This window comes from Lynx rufus, unplaced genomic scaffold, assembly GCF_022079265.1.
Source record: "Lynx rufus isolate CCGP_SWC_20201006 ecotype Redwood Valley unplaced genomic scaffold, mLynRuf1.p SCAF_11, whole genome shotgun sequence".
Lineage (NCBI taxonomy): Eukaryota > Metazoa > Chordata > Mammalia > Carnivora > Felidae > Lynx > Lynx rufus.
Genome location: NW_025814825.1, coordinates 1,129,685 through 1,152,673, shown reverse-complemented (window position 1 = coordinate 1,152,673; position 22,989 = coordinate 1,129,685). Strand labels below are relative to the sequence as shown.

The 22,989-nt window shown below is 34.6% G+C and overlaps 1 protein-coding gene across 2 annotated transcripts in view; it reads left to right on the top strand.

Moving 5' to 3' along the window:
• IPMK (inositol polyphosphate multikinase) overlaps positions 1-18,680 on the top strand; it is a 62,548-nt gene extending 43,868 nt beyond the window's left edge. For both annotated transcript variants that reach the window (XM_047072806.1, XM_047072805.1), the window contains exons 5-6: positions 11,904-11,985; positions 13,466-18,680. In XM_047072806.1, coding sequence (XP_046928762.1) covers positions 11,904-11,985; positions 13,466-14,088 — 705 coding nt within the window. In that variant the 3' untranslated portion in view covers positions 14,089-18,680. The remainder of the gene's footprint in view (positions 1-11,903; positions 11,986-13,465) is intronic.
• Positions 18,681-22,989: the final 4,309 nt, after the last annotated feature.

Sequence of the window (22,989 nt, the reverse complement as noted above, 5' to 3'; positions counted from 1 at the left end):
AATCAGTGTCTTAGAAAATGAATAATACCTGAATCATAGGGAGTCCCAGAAGATGAAGAGAGAGAAAAACGGGCAGAAGGTTTATGTGAACAAATTATAGTGGAAAACTTTCCTAATCTGGAGGAAGACACACATCAAAATCTAAGAAGCACAGACATATCCCATTAGATTCAACAAAAACCGACCATCAACAAGGCATATCTTAGTCAAATTCACAAAATACACACAGAATTATGAAAGCAGCAAGGGGGAAAAAAAAAGTCCTTAACCTATAATTATGGGAAAACAGATCAGGTTTGCAGCAGACCTATCCACAGAAAGTTGGCAGGCCAGAAGGAAGTGGCAGGATATATTCAACGTACTGAATGAGAAAAATGTGAAGCCAGGAATTCTTTATCCAGCAAGGCTGTCATTCAAAATAGAAAGATAAAGAGTTTCCCAGACAAACAAAAACTAAAGGAGTTCGTGACCACTAAGCCAGCCTTGCAAGAAATTTTAAGGGGGAACTCTGAGGGGAGAAAAGATGAAACAAAACAAAAAAGACCCAAAGCAACACAGACTAGAAAGGACCAGAGAACACCACCAGAAATTCCCAACTCTGCAGACAACACAAGGACAATAAATTCATGTCTTTCAGTACTCTAAATGTCACTGGAAAAGTGCTCCAATCAAAAGACCTAGGGTATCAGAATGGTTAAGAAAACAAGATCCATCTATATCCTGTTCACAAGAGACCCATTTTAGGCCTAAAGACACCTTCAGACTGAAAGTAGGGATGGAGAACCATGTATCATGGTAATCGTCAGCAAAAGAAAGTTGGAGTAGCCATATTTATATCAGACAAACTAGATTTTTAAAATAGACTGTAACAAGAGATGAAGAAGGGCATTGTGTCATAATTGAGGATATAATTAAGGGGTCTATCCACCAAAATCTAACAATTGTAAACATTTATGCCCCCAACATTGTAGCACCCAAATATATAAATCAGTGAATCACAAATATAAAGAAACTCATTGGTAATAATACCATAAGAGTAGGTGTATTCAGCACCCCACTTAATAGCAATGGACAGGTCATATAAGCAGAAAATCAACAAGGAAACAATGTTTGAATGACACACTGGACCAGATGAATTTAACAGATACATTCAGAACATTTCATCCTAAAGCAGCAGAATATACATTCTTCTTGAGTGCACATGGAACATTCTCCAGAATAGATCGCACACTGGGACACAAATCAGCCCTCAACAAATACAAAAATACCAAGATCATACCATACATATTTTCAGACCACAACACAATGAAACTTGAAATCAATCACAAAATATTTGGAAAGACCACGAATACTGGGACGTTAAAGAACATCCTACTAAAGAATGAATGGGTTACCCAGAAATTAAAGAGGAAATTAAAAAGTGCATGGAAGCCAATGAAAATGAAAACATGATAACCTAAAACCTCTGGGACACAGTGAAAGCAGTCATAAGAGGGAAGTATAAAGCAATCCAGACCTTCCTAAAGAAGGAAGAAAGGTCTCAGATATACAACCTAACCTAACACCTTAAAGAGCTGGGAAAAGAACAGCAAATAAAGACCAAAACCAGCAGAAGATAGGAAATAATAAAAATTAGAGCAGAAATCAATGATATTAAAATAAAAAAAACAGAATAGATCAATGAAATCAGGACTGGGTTCTTTCAAAGAATTAACAAAATTGATAAACCCCTAGCCAGTTTGATCAAGAAGAAAAAGGAATGGATGCAAATAAATAAAATCATGAATCAAAGAGGAGAGAACACAACCAACACTGCAGAAATACAAACAATAATGAGAGAATATTATGAGCAATTGTATGCCAATAAATTGGGCAATCTGGAAGAAATGGGCAAATTCCTAGAAACATATAAACTACCAAAACCGAAACAGGAAGAAATAGAAAATTTAATCAGACCCATAACCAGTAAAGAAATTGAATCAGTAATCAAAAATCTCCCAAAATACAAGAGTCCAGGGCTGGATGGCTTTCCAGGGGAATTCTACCAAACATTTAAAGAAGAGTTAACACCTATTCTGTTGAAGCTGCTCCAAAACAAAACCAAACCAAAACAAAACAGCAAAAACAAAGAAAAAAAAATGGAAGGGAAACTTCCAAACTCATTCTATGAAGCCAGCATTACCTTGATTCCAAATCCAGACAAAGACCCCACTAAAAAGGAGAACTACAGACCAATTTCCCAGATGAACATGGATGCAAAAATCCTCAACAAGATACTAGCCAATTGGGTCCAACAATACATTAAAAGAATTATTCACAATCAAGTGGGATTTATACCTGGGATGCAGGACTGGTTCAATATCCACAAATCGATCAATGTGATACATTACATTAATAAAAGAAAGAATAAGAACCACATGATCGTTACAGTAGATGCAGAGAAAGCATTTGACAAAATGCAGCATCCTTTCTTGATAAAACCCCTCAAGAAAGTAGTGACAGAAGGATCATACCTTAAGATCATAAAAGCTGTATATGAAAGACCCACTGCTAATATCATCTTCAGTGGCAAAAACGGAGAGTTTCCCTGCTAAGGTCAGGAACACGACAAGGATGTCCACTCATTCAACAGTGGTGGAAGTCCTAGCCTCAGCAATGAGACAACACAAAGAAATAAAAGGCATCCAGATTGGCAAGGAGGAAGTCAAACTTTCACACTTCTCAGACAACATGATACTCTACATGGGAAACCTGAAACTTGCCACCAAAAAACTACTAGAACTGATCCATGAATTCAGTGAAGTCTCAAGGATATAAAATAAATGCACAGAAATCAGTTGCATTTCTATACACCAATAATGAGGGAGAAGAGAAATCAAGGAATTGATCCCATTTACAGTTGTACCAAAACCCATAAAATACCTAGGAATAAGCCTAACAAAGGTGGTGAAAAACCTATACACTGAAAACTATAGAAAGCTTTTGAAAGAAATTGAAGAAGACACAAAGAAATGGAAAAACATTCCCTGCTCATGGATTGGAAGGACAAATATTGTTGAAATGTCGATAACTACCCCAAGCAATCTATACATTCAGTGTAATCCCTATCAAAATAACACCAGCATTCTTCACAGAGGTAGAACAAACAATCCTAAAATTTTTTTTGGAACCAGAAAAGACTGCAAATAGCCAAAACAATCCTGAAAAAGAAAACCAAGGCTGGAGACATCAAAATCCCAGACTTCAAGATGTATTACAAAGCTGTAATCATCAGGACAGTATGGTACTGGCACAAAAACGGACACTTCTATCAATGGAAGAGAATAGAGAACCCAGAAATGGACCCACAAATGTATGGCCAAGTAATCGTTGACAAAGCAGAGAAGAATATCCAATGGGAACAGAGAGTCTCTTTAGGAAATGATGTTGGGAAAACTAGACAGTGACATGCAGAAGAGTGAACCTGGACCACTTTCTTACACCATACACAAAAATGAACTCAAAACAGATGAAAGACCTAAAGTTAAGATAGGAAGGCATCAAAATCCTAGAGGAGAAAGCAGGCAAAATCCTTTGATGTCGGCCACAGTAACTTCTTACTCAACACGTATGCAGAGGCAAGGACCTCATCAAAATAAAAAGCTTCTGCACAGCAAAGAATCAGCAGAACTAAAAGGCAACCAACAGAATGGAAGAAGATATTTGCAAATGACATATCAGATAAAGGGTTAGTATCCAAAATCTGTAAAGAATCTTGCATACTCAACAACCCCCCCCCCGCAAACAATCCAATGAAGAAGTGAACAAAAGACATGAATAGACACATTTCCAAAGAAGACATCCAGATGGCTCACAGATCACATGACAAAATGCTCAATGTCACTCATCATCAGGGAAATACAAATCAAAACCACAGTGAGATACCACCTCACACCAGTCAGAATGGCTTGTTGGCAAGGATGTGGAGAAAGAGGAATCCTTTTGCACTGCTAGTGGGAATGGTAACTGGTGCAGGCACTTTGGAAAACAGTATGGAGTTTCCTCAGAAAATTAAAAATAGAACTACCCTACGACCCTGCAATTGCACTACTAGGTATTTATCCAAAGGATACAAGTCTGCTGTTTCAAAGGGGCACATGCACCCCAATGTTTATAGCAGTGCCATCAACAATAGCCAAAGTATGGAACGACCCCAAATGTCCATCGACTGTTGAATGGATACAGAAGAGTTGGGGTGTGTGTGTGTGTGTGTGTGTGTGTGTGTGTATACATATGTATATACATACATATATATATACATACATGCATATACAATAGAATATTAATGATCAAAAAGAATCTTGCCATTTGCAGCAATGTGGATGCAACTAGAGTGTATTATGCTAAGTGAAATTAAAGAAAGACAAATATGTGACTTAAGTTATATGTAGAATTTAAGATATAAAACATGAATATAAGGAAAGGGAAGCAAAAATAATATAAAAACAGGGAAGGGACAAAACATAAGAGAGAACAAACTGAGGGTTGCTGAAGGGGTTTTGGGTGGGGGTATACACTAAATGGGCAAGGGGCATTAAGGAGGACACTTGTTGGGATGAGCACTGGGTGTTATATGTAGGTGATGAATCACTAGAATCTATTCCTGAAATCATTATTGCACTATATGGTAACTGAGTTGGATGCAAATTAAACAATAATAATTTTTAAAATAAATAAATATTTAAAAATATTTAAATGATTTAATTTTCAGTTGTTTCAGTGTATTGTTGGCAACAGCTTAAAGTTTTTAGAAAGAAATGCTTTTTTTGAGAGAGGTACCTTTTCCTAGTCACTGATTCCTCTTTATTTGGGGAAAAGATACTTCTTTTTTAATCTTTATTGATCATATTGTCTAAAAATCAAGACTCTGTATATCTTTTTTTTTTCTTTATAATACTGGATGATAGTAACTCTTCAAATATCTCTTTCCATGAATTAATTAACTAGGAAAGGTGTTTTGCTAAAGATATTTGAATTTGTTTGCTCCTGATATAAGTTCACATAAAATGAGCAATTCAAGTGTGCCCATGCCCAACGTGGGGCTTGAACTCAGGACTCTGAGATCAAGAGTCAAGTCACATGTTGGGATGAGCGCAGGGTGTGTTATGTAAGTGATGAATTACTAAATTATATTCCTGAAATCATTATTACACTATATGTTACCTAACTTGGATTTAAATCATAAGGGGAAAAAAAAGGCAATCATGTGCTCCACTGACAGAGCCAGCCAAGCACCTCAGCCTTTGCTTGTTATTTTGCCCTACTCATGTCTCGCAGATTTCCTTTCCATTAAAATGTGTGTGTGTGTGTGTGTGTGCGCGCTACATTTTTAGATGTTTTTAAGGTGTACCTTTTGATTTACAATGATCTTTGCTACTGACCAAACTGGTCAGTGGTAGCGATGGAGAAGTTCTCATATCTCTTCCCATTCTAGCTTTAGGTAGTAAAGTAGAAATATATAGAAGAGAGAATATCAGTAAAGGAGTTCCACAGAAACACCTTAGTTTTAGTCTGTATGTGAAATTTAGATTCTCATATGTGAAATTTAATTTAGATGAGATAATACACCCCTGATTTAGTAGAATGGTGATAGTTTTTATTTTTAAAATCCCATTTCTTGGGTACATTTCCTAACTTGTGGTTTACATAACTATGTATTTGAAAATTCTCATATTTTTGTATTTAACTTATTCAGATTAATTTACTCATTTTCATCCTTTTTATTGCAGTACAGTTTATATACAGTAAAACCTTGTATTTGCATAACTTGTTCTGCGAGTGTTCCACAAGACGAGTGAACATTTCTAAGTTTTAACATAAACAAGCGATGTCTTGCAATATGAGTAGTATGTGATGCCAAACGTCACATCACAACTGAGGCAATCGCTCTCGCTCTCTCTCTCACTGTGGGATCATGGGTGATCATCTCCCATGCTCGGATGCTCAGTCTCAGGCCACGGTGTTTGGCAGAAACCAGTGATTTTTCAGAATGTTGGAAGGTGCCCACATCTGGTGCTAGTGTATTTTTTGTCACTTGAAAGCACCTATGGACAGTCCTTTGCTTTCCCATATAACAGTAAGCTTAGGAATGCTTTACTTCATTCTAGGTCAAGCTGCCTGCAGATATCAACCCTTTCCTCTGCTGTTTTATTGCCAGTTACATTAAATACAGTATACAACAAGAGTTTATTAATATTGTACTTAGTCAACACCTGTGCGAGCATATACAGTGGCCCCCATGCAGAAAAAGGTTGAAAAGAAAGGCAGTGAGGAGAGCATTACGATGGAAGTTAAGAAGGAAATCATTGAGAAGTAGGAATGAGGTATGTGAGTGAGTGGCTGAAACTGCAAGAGTTTATAAGAAGTTTACATCTGCATCTTGTCTGCACAGGAGGAGGAGAAAAAGGTGGAATCCCTCACTTCACATAAGGTTAAGGGAGATCTGTAAAATGTGGGAAACAATGCAAAATTTTGTAGAAAAGCACCACCCGAATGAGGCTGTAAGCGTGAGAGTGATGAATCTGTTTAACAACAATGCACTGTCACATTTCTGCAAAATCTTCAAAAGGAGGCAACAGCAAGTGTCATTGGTTAGTTTCCTTTTTAAAGTTGCACGAAAAGAAAAAGATTCCATTGAGCCAATAGATGGCAGTGATTCCGTTAGTGAGAGTAAAAGTCCTACACAATAACCCTCTCTCGTCTCCCTCACACCAGCCACGAAGGTTTTCAAAGGTAAGTGCAGGTTAACTTGTTTATTTTTCTTTATATTTTGTATTTTCTTTATTATTTTGAATTATGTTGTAGTATTATAATCATTTTTCTATGAACATTTTTGAGTTGTGGAACAAATCATCTGAGTTTCCATTATTTCTAAATTCGCTCTGATTTACAAGTGCTTTGGATTACAAGCATGTTTCTGGAATGAATTATGCTCACAAACCAAGGTTTTAATGTATAACATTGTGTAATTTTAAGGTGTACAACATGATTTAATACCTTTATATATTGCAGTATGATTACTTTAAGCATTAGGTTAGCTACCATCTCTATTATTTTGAGAATCCTTTTTAAAAATTATTTATGTGTATAGAGATCATGAGTGTTTTTTTTGTTAGCACATTTTGAGTATACTGAACTGTTCTTATAAAAATGATTTTTTCTGTGGTCACATGTAATTTTTGATGTTTATAAAAGTGTCTTCTTCCATTTATAGTAACACTTTGCTCAAGATAAACTGTTTCTTTAATAGGCAATATGTGTTTAAGCACATGGTTGTAATTAAACTTTTTCAGTGAATTGTAGCATTTGAGGTAGATGGTAATTAGCTATAACAGACTAAAAGTTTTAAAATATCAGTTTCTAAATCAGTATAATCTTATTCCTTCTTTAAAAATACTTATTTAAAATTTGAGAAAGTACATAGTTGTATGGTTCAGACTCCAAAAAGTATAGAAATAGGGGCACCTGGGTGGCTTAATCAGATAAGCACCTACTTTTGATTTTAGCTCAGGACATGATCTCACTTTGTGAGATTGAGCCCCACATCAGGCTCTGTGCTGATAGCGTGGATCCTGCTTGAGATTCTCTGTTCTCTCTCTCTCTCTCTCTCTCTCTCTCTTTGCTCCTCCCCCACTCATGCTCTCTTTAATGAAAAACATAATAAACATAAAAAAGTATTGAAACATATGCAGTGAGAAGTAACTTTCCACACAGCATACTATATTATACTTTTTCCCCAGTGTATCCTTTCAGGGAGATTTTTAACATACACAAATACTGTACATATGTGTTCTTTTATCACAAAACCTACTTTGAACACTGTTCTATGTCTTGCTTTTTTTCCCAGTTTACATATCACAGAGATCTGTCCACAGTGCACACTATTATTATACCATGATTTAACCAGCTCCCTCTCATGAATCTGTTGTTTTCAGTCATTTGCTATTACAAATAATGTTTCAAATGAGTAAACGGAGGAAATAACAAAACTAAAAGGCATTATACAGAATGGGAAAAGATATTTGCTAATGATATATCGGATAAAGGATTAGTATGCCAAATCTATAAAGAATTTACCAAACTCAACAGCCAAAAACCAGATAATCCAGTGAAGAAATGGGCAGAAGACATGAATAGACACTTTTCCAAAGAAGACAGCCAGATGGCTAACAGACATATGAAAAGATGCTCAACATCACTCATCATCAGGGAAATACAAATCAAAACTACAGTGAAATTCCACCTCAACCTGTCAGAATGGCTAAAATTAACAACTCAGGAAACAACAGATGCTGGCGAGGATGTGGAGAGACGGGAACCCTTTTGCACTGTTGGTGTGAATGCAAACTGGTGCAGCTACTCTGGAGAACAGTATGGAAGTTCCTCAAAAAATTAAAAATAGAGCTACCCTATGACCCAGCAATTACACTACTAAGAATTTATCCAAAGGATACAAAAATGGTGATTCAAAGTGGCACATACACCCAAATGTTCATAGCAACACTGTCAACAATAGCCAAGTTATGGAAAGAGCCCAAATGTCCATTGACTGATGAATGGGTAAAGAAAATGTGGCATATCCATATACATATATATACATACATACACAATGAAATACTACTCGGTGATGAAAAAGAATGAAATCTTGCCATTTGTAACAAGGTGGATGGAACTAGAGGGTATTATGCTAAGGAAAATAAGTCAGAGAAAGATATATGACTTTACTCATATGTGGAATTTAAGAAACAAAATATGAGCATAGTGGAAAGGAAGGAAAAATAGATAAAAACAGAGAGGGAGGCAAATTATAAGAGATTCTTCAATACAGAGAACAAACTGAAGGTTGCTAGAGGGGTATTGGGTAGGGAGATGGGCTAATGGGTGATGGACATTAAGGAGGAGGGTACTTGCTGGGATGAGCACTGGGTGTTATATGTAAGTGGTGAATCACTAAATTCTAGTCTTGAAACCATTGTTACACTGTATGTTAATTAACTTGGGTTAAAATGAAATTTTAAAAACTTTAAAGAATAATAAATAAATAAATGATTAAACAGAGACCTACCTCATTACACCAATGTGCTAGCATACTTATATGAGGGATAAGTCCCGGAGGGGAATTGCTAGGCTTCTATGAATTTGTGATTTTAGTAGATGTTGGCAGTCTGCCTCATACAGAGCAGTGGTTTTGAACGAGGGGCAGTTTTGTTCCAGGGAGACATTTGGCGAAGTCAGAGGACACCTTTTTTTTTTTTTTTTTTTTTTTTTTTTTTTACGATTTGGGGAAGGGCTGTGCTCCTGATATGTGTGACAGCTGTTTGATTTATGTGAAGTATTCACACCCTTTGTTCATTTTCCCCTGAGTAATCATGCCCTTTGCTCATTATGTAATCTTCAAACCTTTTCTCTGTGTCTTTTTGCCTTTTGATTTCTGCATGGCAAAAACACTGTGAACATTTTTTAAGACATACTGTTATGAAGGGAAATTCTGAGCTTTTGTTGGAAATACCTTCTCAAGTTATCAGTTATTCAAGGATTCTTCCATCTTTGGGGGACACTTTTATCATTTCCTTTTGTGTATTTTGATATTTGATGTATTTGGAATTTATCCTGGTGTAAGGTATAAATACAGTTTTTTTTTTGATCAGTACTTAATCATACTAACACCATTTAATAAATAATCCATTTCCTACTGATTTAAAATACAAACTTATCACATACTAACTTCTCATGTATTTGATTCTAAAAATATGTTTTAATGAAATCACTATCTTGGAGATATCTGCACTCCCATGTTTACTGCATTATTAGGTATAGCCAAGATATGGAAACCACCTAAGTGTCACCTAATTGAATGGATAAAGAAGATGTGGCATATGTATACACACACACACACACACACACACACACACACACACACACAATGGAATATTATTTAGCCACAAGAAAGAAGGAATCCTGCTGTGCAACAGTATGAATGAACCTAAAGGCATTTTGCTAAGTGGAGTAAACCAAAGAAAGACAAATGCCATATGGTACCACTTAAATGTGTAAATTAAAAATAAAAGGCCGATTTAATGGAAACATTAGAATTGTGGTTCTTAGAGGTTTAGGGAAGAGGGGAAGTGGGGAGATACAGGTCAGAGGGTACAAACTTTTAGCTATAGGATGAATAAGTTCTGAGGATTTAATGTACAGCATATATATGTGTGTGTGGTGTGTGTGTGTGTGTGTGTGTGTGTGTGTGTGTATAATTTGTCATTTATTCCTCAATAAAGTTGGAAAAAATATAAATAAAATATGTTTTAGTATCTGGTAGGGTCGCAAGGTTATTCCCTCATTATTCTTAACTTAGATTTTCCCTGCCTCTTCTTTTTTTTAATATATTTTGAGAGAGAGAGCACAACCAGGGAAGGGGCAAAGAGAGGGAGGAAGAGTGAGAATCCCAAGCAGTCTCCATGCTTAGTGTAGAGTCTGATGTGGGGCTCAGTCCCACAAACTGTGAGATCATGACCTGAGCTGAAATCGAGTCAGACGTTTAACTGACTGAGCCACCCAGGTGCCCCTATTCTTGTTCTTTTTAATGTGAACTTCAGATTTAGCTTATATTTAAGAAATTGTTTTGTTATAATCTCATTTTAGTTGATTAAGTAGAATTGATATCTTTTTTAAATTTATTTTTTATTTTAATTTTATTTTTGAGAGAGAGAGAGTGAGCAGGGAAGAAGAGCAGAGAGAGAGAGAGAGAGAGAGAGAGAGAGAGAGAGAGAGAATCTTAACAGGCTTCATGCTCAGCACGGAGCCTGACTCAGGGCTTGATCCCATGAACCTGGGATCATGACCTAAGCCAAAATCAAGAGTCACATGCTCAACTGACTGAGCCACCCAGACACCCCAAATCGTTGTTGAATTTCGTCTTTGAGAACATGGGTATGTGTGTGTATGTCTTAGGAATGTTTTAAAGGTGTCTTTATATAGACTTACACTTAGTTTATGCTTTGTTTTTGCATTTGTAAGTGGGGTCTTCCATTATATTTTCTAACTGGTTATTTATATATATGGAAACTTATTTTCTATTTACCAATTTGAACTCACCATTTGAAGTTTTTATTGTTTGTATTTTTCAGTTGATTTCCCAGTATACAACCATTATCTACAAAAAGTAATATTTTTTATCTCCTTTCCAAATTGTTTTACCCCTTTGTCTTGTCCGTTTCTATTTGGTGGAAATTCCAAGAACAATATTAGATAGTAATGATGATAAAAGACATTGTGGTAGAATACTTTTTCTAAAAGCTTCTTGTATTTTAGGATGGTTGCTTCCTTAATTTCCTTAAAAAAATTTTTTTTAATGTTTATTTTTGAGAGAGAGAGAGAGAGAGAGAGAGTGAGTATGAACGGGTGAGGAACAGAGAGAGAAAGACACAGAATCCAAAGCAGGCTCCAGGCTCTGAGCCATCAGCACAGAGCCCGATGCGGGGCTCAAACTCAACGAACCATAAGATCACAACCTGAGCTGAAATCAGATGCTCAACCAACTCAGCCACCCAGGCACCCCCCCCCCTTAATTTCCTTTTTAAACTTGATGCTAACTTTTGGTGGATTGATACAGATCCACCAATATGATTCTTTCATATTGGAAATATTCATTTGTCCTTTTAAAGAATTTTCATCAATAAAAGATATAAATCTGTTAAATGCCTTTTTAGCAACCACTGACATGATGATAATGACTTTTTTCTTCTTAAATCCATTAGAATGAAATATGAGTAGATTTTCCCATCTTTAATTATCCTTGCTTTGCTGGATAAACACCACATGGTCAAGGGCTATTAGTTTTTAATATTCAGTGCTTTTTGTCACAGGTTTACCAAATTCATTCTGACAGCTATGAGACACAAAACCAGCACTACGGAAGAAGCTTAACGAAAGAAACTCTAAAGGATGGTAAGGGTTGAAAAACCATATTTCAATGTACAGTTATCAAAATAATTCTAAAGTAGTTTCAATTTTAATTCTTCTTTGGTATAATGATTCATTCCGCAATAAATAAACTTAAAAAAAATAAAAGAACCTTAAATTTACACAGTTGTACTAATCATAATTTCTGGTTTGTATTACACCAAAACCCTGGATCCATGAATGCCTTCTTTTACATTGTAGTTCATTTCTTATTTAATAATATATTTTTAAAAATGAACATCTATGAACCAGCCATATAGCCCAAGTCTTAGAACTAGAGGTTGTCTTTAAAATCCAAATACGTATAGTATATTAAAACTACTTCTTACATAAGAGACTTTAAAATGTGTATTGTCATATGTAATGCATTCTTATCAAAATCTCCCATGTATAGTTGAGCTGTGTATTATAAGCTTCTAGTACTACATAATAAGTGGCATTAGAAGTGTTTTAAATAAAATCTGCTAACATGCCTCTAAAATATTTATAGCCAAAATATTACAAAAGCAATGATATCTTAATAGATTTCTGGAAATAATATTCTATTAGAAGTTTATTCTTAGCTCTGCCTAAGATAGGAAGGAGCTTATGTGTAATGTAAATAGTTTGAAGAAAAATTTTCATTGTATGTATAGAAAATGTACATACTGTGATCTTAACAGTATTTTGCCTCTGTTTACTTAACTAATAGCCAGATAATATTCAGATTGGCTGTTTATTAAAATATTTTACAGGCTGATGTGAATATACTTTTTAGCAATTTCTCTTCCAAAGTAGGGGGAACAAGCTATTTAAAAACAAATCAAATTGCATAGACCTAGAAATTCTCAAATACTTAAATACGCATAAATAATTTTAAAAGAGGCCTAATAATCTGATAGGTTAAAGCATGTAAAAGTCTCCATTTTGAATAACATATTCAACCTGAAGTATTGTTGATACCCAAAGCGAGCGTAACTTTTGTGAAGACTGATTTAATCAACATTATTAAGATCAGAAAACAGTATTATAGTATGATTTGGTATTTGGTAATGGGCTGTTGACACCATTACAAGTGGTTATGATTTGACTCTAGGTTTTAGATTAGCTCCTGACTGTGATTCTAACAAATAAGAAATCTTACTAAAAAATCTCTCACACTAGCAAATGAAGCAGATCTTGGAATCACATTCCTTAAGAGAACATATATAGAGAGAATTAAACTACCAGTCTGTGTGTAATGATTTTTTTAATCTAAATAGTATATTTCACTTTACATAAGTGTTATTTTTTTCTAGTAAGAGAATCTTCACTAGAAATCAAATTGAGGTCCAAGTTTCTATGTCTGACTAGAATTTTGCCGGTTCAGTTTATTATGAGGGGTAATGGGGGAGAAATTTGAAGAATTGTATCTAAGATGAGTTTACTTCCCAAGTGATAACTAGTTTATAATTTCATTATAATCCTAATATTTTCCTTTTTATAGGGGTCTCCAGGTTTTTTCATAATGGATTCTGCTTAAGAAAAGATGCTGTTGCTGCCAGCATTCAGAAGATTCAGAATATTCTGCAATGGTTTGAAAATCAGAAGCAGCTTAACTTTTATGCAAGTTCATTACTGTTTGTTTATGAAGGCTCATCTCGGCCAACTACTACAAAATCAAATGACAGAACTTTGGTAGAAAAGTTTTTGTCCAAAGGACAACTGTCAGACACAGATGTACTGGAGTACAATAATAACTTTCATGTGTTAAATTCCACAGAGAATGGAAAAATAGATGTTTCAGTAGGCAAAAGCTTGTCCAAGATGTATGCTTGTCACAGAAAAATGTGTTCAAAAAAGCATCACAGTCATACTTCATTGAAAGCTGAAAATACAGAGCAAGACAATGGGTGGAAAAGCATGTCACAGGAACGTTTAAATGGAAATGTACTTTCCCAACTGGAAAAAGTTTTCTGCCATCTTCCCACTGGTTGCCAGGAGATTTCAGAAGCAGAAGTGCGAATGATAGATTTTGCTCATGTGTTCCCTAGCAACACAGTAGATGAGGGATATGTTTATGGGCTGAAGCATTTAATTACTGTACTGCAAAGTATTTTAGACAATTGAAACCTTTGCTATGGTCTTTTTAAGGATGGGGCAATCATAACAAAAGCAGCAGTCAATATCTCTATACTTGTAAAGCTATGTAAAAAATTTATATTGTGAGTCTACATTTTGTCTTTATACTTTTGGTAGAAGGGTTATCTTTTTTATAATCTTACTCAGGAAAACTATCTGTTCATTAGAAAACTATGAAGAATAAAAAACTTAGGAATGTTAAGCAGGGAATGTGGTGGTACATGGCTTAAACATCTATTTGGCTCAAGCAAAATGCAAACCGTTATTCAGTCATTAAGAGTTTATTTAGCTTTCTGTAGCCAATTTGTCATGAAATTTCTGCCCACCCAACCTTGACAATGAGCCATATCTAAACTCATTAATTTATTAGAACACTTTAAAAAATCTAGAAAGCACAGGTTGATGTCCTTAGCATTGCTATGAATGAAGTTATTAAAACTGGAGAAAATTCTACTTCAGAAAGTTAAGTACTGTTTAGGTTTTATATTAAAAGTTCAGACCAGCATATCAAAAGGTGCTTCTTAGTAAAGTGATTTAGAATTATTGCATTCCAAAAGCAGATTTTCTCTTTAATTTCCAGTTATTTGCATATTTCAAAATATTATATAAAGATAATTGAAGCGAACAACAACAACAACAAATTTCTTGGAATTAAGTTCACTAATAATTATTCTTGCCAGGGTTAGGAGAAGAAAAAGGGCATTTGCAAGGAACAAAATGTTTTCTTTTAAACTCTTAAATTGATGCAAAAATTAGAAAAAGTATTTACTATATTGTGAAAAATGTTATAAACCATATAATACCTTTTCCTACCTTTTCAAAAGGTAGATGATTGTCTTACTTTTCCTTTAAAGACCTTTTGAGAATTTTCTCTTTTAAAATGCATGTATTTATATGTCTCCATTTAGTCAAACAGTAGTATATATTGCTAAAAAGTGTTTCTTAGAATTCTAATAAGCAGTGAAGGACACCACCCAGTATTGTATCAAAAGTACCACGGGTAATTAGTGCACCTCTATAAGTTTGGTGCATATCTAAATCCATGCTTCTATTTCACTCTTACTCAAAACAGTTTTATATCCTATTCCAGATAGAAATAACAATTTAAATTGTAATGAGTGGAAAAATTATTATCTGTATTATCTGTGTTTCACATCTACTACCCTTTAAAAAATAAGTAGTTATTTGTTATTGAAAACATTTAAAACTTTGAAATTAAATTTGCAAATATGTTAGATATTTATGAAAGCATTACTTGCACTTTGATTCACTAACACATCTAAGCAGTTAACAGTTTTGCTGTATTCTTGGGAGATGTTTTATATTTGTGAGCTGTTGAACTTTCTCCCCTCTTTTTCCCCTAGAATTACAAATTAAACTTTTAAATCTTAATGTCTTTTTTTTTTTTTAGTGTAAAGTATCACAATTTTGTGTTTATTTCACCTTCCCAGTCTGTGTTTTTCACAAATGTCTGAGCACAAACAGAAGTACCAAATGCTCTATGAATTCTATGCTTAGTAACTCTAGTAAACCTGAATAACTTTAAAATTCATATACATTTTGTTACAGCAAAATTTGGTTTTAATTTTTTATTTAGAGTCAGAATAAGTATTTTCTATAGAGACTGCATATTTTTCTCTACTGCCTAAATAGGTATTGGCTGTAGCTTTTCTTTGTGGGGATGAATTTCAAGTCCTAATAGTCAAAAATTTTTTATTTTAATTTTTTTTCTCCCACAACATAGACTTTTGTTGTTGTTGTTGTTATTTGGATAGGGGTTCATAAGTCTGAAGCTCAGATAATTAACAATTTTGAGTCTTAACAAGAGGGTTGTTTTGAATGGGATGGTATCAGGCTATGTACAATGAATTTAATAAATTTAAATATTACCAGATTTTTTGCACATTTTAGCTCAATAAAGTGTGAATCAACTGTTCTAGATTTTCTTTATCCATATGTAGAAATATAGTTTTGTAAAAATCAATGTCTTACCTTTTTGATACAATAGACCATATTTTTTTTTTTTAAATAAAACAGGAAGCGCTTTTGTCTTTTATTTTTCAGGGAAGAGATTAACATTTAATTCTGTTTACATTTTTTATCACTGTTATCCAGTGCCCATTTTATGTTATTTTGTAAGTAAGCTTACATGTCACAGAATAAGTCTCTGTTTATGTAATCTACATGTGAATATTTTACTATCTAGCCCAGTCATTTAACATTATGCTGAAATTTACCACTGTGGGGAAGAATGATCACTATTCAGCAAGCATGTTTAAACATGTACGTGTTTAATAAATAAGCATAATAAGGATATAGTTTGGGTTAATAGGATTACCATAGTTTATTCCCCCTAAGAAATATAAATAATGATTTTAGTGTATTTCTTATGGAATGCACTCATGAAAAGGACTTTAAGAAATGGTGGATAGTGAATAATACATTTCTCTAATAAAAATTTAAATTGTGTAATAGTTTTATAATAAAGTATTTACACTAATATTTTAATATGGATGGAAGTTGCATAAATTCAAGTAAATTAAAAATTGATGATAAATGCTAAATATTTTATCTAAATAGTTTTTCAAGAAACAGTTGTGAAAATGTGTATATTAAATGGCTCTAATGTGGAACTTATATTTTCAACTCAGTATTCATTATTCTTTGTTTTACGTGTCTGGAAAGATCGTACTTACTATGCCTCTTTACACTACAATTTGCTATTGTGGAGCTTTAGATTGTATTCAACTGAATAAGGACTTTTTTTATGATTTTGATTGAGTATAACTATTTTATGATTTCCAAAATGATGTTCTTCATATTATCTCTGTAAAGTCTATATATTAAATTTATAATAATATAACTTAAGAAAAAGGAATTAATTTTCAGAGATATTTCAGTTGCAGTTTTCATATTTCATGCAACTGAAAACATTTGTTTCTAGGATTGGGAATACTGAGAAGATATGGGATGAAAGAAGATGGTATGTAACTGTTTTATTTGTGAAATTACAGAAATTTTGTCCACTATTTTTAAAACATTGTCATCATTTTAGTACTCTTTTAGCAGTTAGGCATTTGATACTTTAAAACTTGATTTGCTCTTAAAATTGTTTACAATGCTTTGTAATAATCTTCCTTATCCTGTGCCTTTAACCTTGATTTGATATGTTTGTAGCCTCAGTTATCCTTCCACTACATCCTGTAATATTTTTATAGCCTAGGCATCAGTTTCTTTTTTAAAAAAAAAAAAAGTGTCAATTTTATCATGTAAAGAGGTAGCAATTGTCTATCGATGCTTTGGAAAGACAAGTAGTGTTGCCAATGGAGGCCAGGCTTCTTAATTCATTCAAAAATATTTACTGGATTTCTACCATGTGCCAAGCATTTTTAGCCCCTGAATATACAGTTGTGAACCAATCAGACAAAGCCCTAAACATTTTCAGCATTCTGTCTAGATGGGGTGGGGTTGGGGACTTAATTAAAATAGAGTTACAGAGAAATATGCATTTAATGATAAAGTTCACTAGCATTTGAATTTGTGTAAAGATAATTATTAAGCTGAGCTAAAGCAACTGACAATATGTTAGAAAGGTTAAAAATAATATGTTGCATCATTATAACCTCTATTTGACTTTTGGGTTCAGGTAGCAATTATAGATAGCATAAAAAGGCCTTAATTTTTCTTTTCACTTTTCTTGCCAGTAAAGGTACGTTTATTTTTAGGCCGTCCATTTAGAGTAGTGTTTTAAAATAGCGTTACTGTGAAAAATATTCCATTACGTATTCACAAGCAACTTACTGCACATTTTTAAAATTGTGTTTTACAATTTAGTTAAAAATATTTTAGGCCTCAATTTCATCTTCAAATCACTGGTATTTTAAATTTGGCAATGAATATGAAATTACTTTTTGATTTACAGAATGCTTGTATTATTACTTAAACTACTTGTTAATATTTTAGGAAGATTGGAATCTCTGGCTTTTTGATGTTTAAATTCTTGTTACTTAATGTTGATAGTGTCTAATGAGAGGAAATAGTGTTCATGTGATTAAATAAATTAGAATGTACTTTGAAGAATTTTTTTTTTTAATTGTTAAACTTTGTCATCATGGGGTTAAAGTTTGGCCTGGTGTTCACTCACAGCGTATATTAAGTTTAATTATGAAGTGAAATAGTTTCAAGTAGGATGTGGAATGCACCTGCATATAAATGAAATTGGCGTGCACAAAGACACTTTACTGTAGGGAGCTGTACTGGAAGATTTATGAAAGCATGTGAAATTGCACCTAAAATTGTATTAGTGACTATGCTAAATTTATTGTACTTGATGAGTGAATGTATTTAGTGTAGTCAAAGTTACTTTGGTTTAAATGTCTAAACAATGTCTCTCTTTTTAATGTGTTTGTAATTTGTATTATTGATGGGAGTATTCTTGGACTGCAGGGGTATTGTCAGTGTGTGATTTGTGTTTTTATTTCATAGAGTCATCTAATGTGATATACCGATTTTTATAAGTGATACTTAGATAATTCTAATAACTGTATATTTGACAACCTATTAAAATGTTTTGCATTGGAGCTTTTCTTCATTAATTGTAATATGCTAACAAACTCATGGTAGTTTAAAAATAATTTACTCAACAAATATTTGAGTGCATGTTATGTATCAGAAACTGAAGAAATCATTAGGGATTCAAAACTGATTAAGACAAGATGTTAACAGAAAAAAGCATACTCATTGCAAATGAAAAAGTATGTAAACTTTTTGCTTGAATATTTATTTTTCTATCAGATGTACTAAAATCTTTAGAACCAACCTTATAGGAGAAGTGGACTATAAGAGACACCAGTTGACTTGGCTGTGAAAAAAAATATACTAGAATTATAAAACTTTAGAAGTAGGTAAGATAGTTTTGCTTGTATTTGAAGTTTCACAAATCAGTTACTTAATCAGTGACCTAGTTATGTTCATTCGTTAATCAAAAAGAGAGGGTACTATCAAATACCTATCCTGTACTAGGCACTATATTTACCTTTGGAGATTTTGAAAAGCTGCATAAGAGATATCAGAACATGTTCTTGAGATATATACTGTCTGGTAGAAAAAAATGTAAATATGGAATAAAATATTTTTGGAACTATAATTGATTCTTATCAATATCCAGCAGGGCTGTGAAAGAGAAGTCAGGTCTGATAAAATGCAAGAGGAAGAGTGATTTGTAGCTTCATTGCAATTGTGAGTCATGGCTCCAGAAGACTGTATGGCATTCCTCTTTTATGCCTGCTACTGTGAACTGTGAGAAAAAGGAATACTATGGAAGTAGTTTAAGATTAGCTGCTAACTACTGAGAATAACAGGGAATCCCACCGCCATAGCCTCCTAGTTATAGCTAAGTATAACTAAATAGGGACGCCTGAGTGGCTCAGTCGGTTAAGCGTCCAACTTCGGCTCAGGTCATGATCTCACAGCTGGTGAGTTCGAGCCGCGTGTCAGGCTCTGTGCTGACAGCCCGGAGCCAGGAGCCTGTTTCAGATTCTGTGCCTCCTTCTCTCTCTGCCCCTCCCCCACTTGTGCTCTGTCTCTATCAAAAATTTAAAAATGTTAAGAACTAAATAAAAGCTGAAATGAAATAAGTGAAAATAATAGTAATAAAATAAAAGTGAAAATAATCACTTGAGGATTTCATTAAAAATGCAGATTTGGATTCAGCAGAACTGGATGGGGTCTGTGATGTTCCTGGGTCATGGAACACTCTTTAGTAGCAAGATTTTTCAAAAAGTTTTTTAGTCATAGAGTGTTCAGTAGAACTTGGATCACTTTGATGCAAGCAACACAGCTGTTTGAAAGGCAAGAGAGAGTGCTGAGAAAAGAAATGTGAGAAAATGCAACCAGCAATGGCTCAAGTTAAAACTGACCATTCTCAATTGGAAGAAAATTTCATCAGCTATGTCAGGCCACTAAACTTTCCTCCTACACGTCTAAATAGTTCTCTAATAATAAACTAATCTTTTTCTATTTGTGCCATTAGCTTTTCATGGGTGTGAATGATGCCTACGTTCCCAATTGAAGAAAACAGTCTGCACATGCTTGTTAATTACATTGTACTGCTAAAGGCAGAAATCGTGGTACAATTGGTTTGGATGCTCTGAAATGTTTTGAATCAAATCTCTTTGTTTCTAAAAGAAGTTAAGTAGGTCTTTAAAATTGTTATTAATTAAGCTAATATAATTTGACAAAGTGCTTTGGGATGAGCACAAAAGAGATGGTGAATGTGGAAGTATCACGTAGACACTTGTTAAGTCTATGGAAGAGTAAACAGTATTATTTCAGACATTTTGAAGATTGTAAGCTTAAGATAAATAGGCTTAATTTATAGCTTATAGGGTTTGGATCCAGTTCAAAGAATATCCTTATTTTTGTGAATTTGTAAAGAAACTATATCATTACTTTTAGGTCTCATGAATCTTAACTTCCATTTGCCACTCCCTATTATGGTCGACTAATTCATCTGGCTTATGCCAGAGGCAGAACAATCATAGTAATGGGCTAATCTGACCACTCTGTCAGCAATGATTGCTGCATAACAGCCTAAAATGTAAGTGGCTTAACAACTGTCCTTTATCATTTGTATGGATTTGCAAGTCAGTTGGGTGATTCTGCTGATCTTGGCTAGACTTATGTTTTTACAATCAGCTGGCAGGTCAGCTGAATTGGGGGCTGGGAAGGTGGCTGGATTGTGAATTAGTCTAGGATGGCTGGGATGACATGTCACATTCTTTCAGTAGGCTAGCCCTGGTATTTTCTTTTGGTGGTAGGGGTTCAAGAAAAGATGCTGAAATGTGCAAACAAGTTTCAAGCTTGTTTGAGTCAAGTTTGCTACTACTGCCAAATTCAGAGTCAGTTTGGGCAGATATGGAAGGACACAATGCAATCAACCATGTGTTCCAATCTTAGATCAATTCATATAGGGCACAAAAATATGGAGTTTTAGCTTGTCATGGTCTATGTTTTCATCAGGCAGCAATGTCAGATTAAGTGGACAATATGGGCACTAATTGTGTTGATCAGAATAGGGGCAGCAAGATAAGCAGTATATGCAAATTTTAAAATCTCGTTTGTTTTCCCTCTTTTAAAATTTCGCCCCGGTTTCCTCTCATTACTTTCCCAAGGTGGAACCCTCTGGGTAGTCTCACAGTGTTGCCATCTTAAATTTGTAGTACTATGTTGTCATTTGGGGGTTGGTTGGTGTCTTAAGCAATCTTTTCCCCCCCAAGTTTTTACTTAAATCCCATTTAGTTAACATACAGTGTAATGTTAGTTTCAGGTATAGAATTTAGTGATTCATCACTTACATACAACACCCGGTGCTCATCACAAGTGCACTCCTTAATAGCCATCACTCATATAACCCATCCTTCATTTCCTTCCCTCCAGTAACTATCAATTTTTTTCTCTATAGTTAAATCTGTTTCTTGGTTTTCCTCTCTTCTCTTTTCCCTCTCTGTTCATTTGTTTCTTAAATTCTACATATGAGTGAAATCATATGGTATTTGTCTTTCTCTGATTGACTTATTTCACTTAGCATAATACTCTAGTTCCATCCATGTTGCAATGTTAAGACTCATTCTTTTTTATGGCTGAATAATATGACGCTGTGTAGTGTGTGTATAGTATCCTAAACAATAGTATCCTAAACAGTCTTGTCTTAATGGACTTACTTAGAGATGACTTAAATGTCAGTTTTCTTTCAAGTGTATATATGAATTGTTATGTTCCTATGACAAAAATTATGCAAAAGACATGTACTTTCTATTGCATATTATAGATACAGTTCCCTAGTTGGTGATAAAACTATTTTTTTAATTGAACTAGTAATTTTTTTTCTGTTTTTATTTTTATTTTTCCAACAAAAGTGGCTCAATTTTATTGCAGGGAGCTAGGGAGGAGCAGGGCAAGTGAGGATCTCTGTAGGAACTCCTATTGCTGAAAAGGACTGTCAGGCCCCAGGTCTGTCTGGAAGCAGACAGCTCAGAGCCTGAAGCCTGCTTCAGATTCTGTGTCTCCCTCTCTCTCTCTTTCCACCTTCCTTGCTCACACTCTGTCTCTCTCAGAAATAAACATTAAAAAAAATAATAACATCTCTTGTGGAGAGGGTTAAGAGTTAGAATAGGGAGGCCCTAGGCTTGCCCCTTCCCCTGAACAGCTAGATAAATATCAAATCATTCTGACTCCCAAGAAATCGATTGGAAGTCTTAGAGAACAAAGCTGTACATTTACAACAGAAAAAAATGACCTGTGGAGGGTAGGAACTATACAGAGAGTTGATTTGTGGGAGAAAAGAGACATGGGTGCTTGGTGGGGAAGGATCCCTGATCACAAGCAAGTAGTTAGAGTGCAGGAAAGGGGCACCTGGGTGGCTCAGTCAGTTAAGCGTCCGACATCGGCTCAGGTCATGATCTCCTGGTCCATGAGTCCGAGCCCCGCATCGGGCTCTGTGCTGACAGCTCAGAGCCTGGAGCCTGTTTCAGATTTGGTGTCTCCCTCTCTCTGACCCTCCCCTGTTCATGCTCTGTCTCTGTCTCAAATAAACGTTAAAAAAAAATTTTTAAAAAGTGAAGGAAAAAGAGTGAAAACTCATGCAGGGAACTGCACAAGAAAATTGTTCCCTGAAACCATTAATGGGAAAAAGGAGAGGGTTTCAATACCACCAGTTTTTTATAAACAGTGGAGTGCAAAGCCTGAAGTTTAGGAGGTCAGTGCCTGGAAGTGCTCCAACAAGGAAGGAGGGGAGAGCCTCAGGAATGGGTAGCACAGTCTGAGGATCTCCTGGGTTCCTCGGGGAGAAGCAGTTGGCCTGGTTGGAGTGCATTTTGTAGAGGTGATATG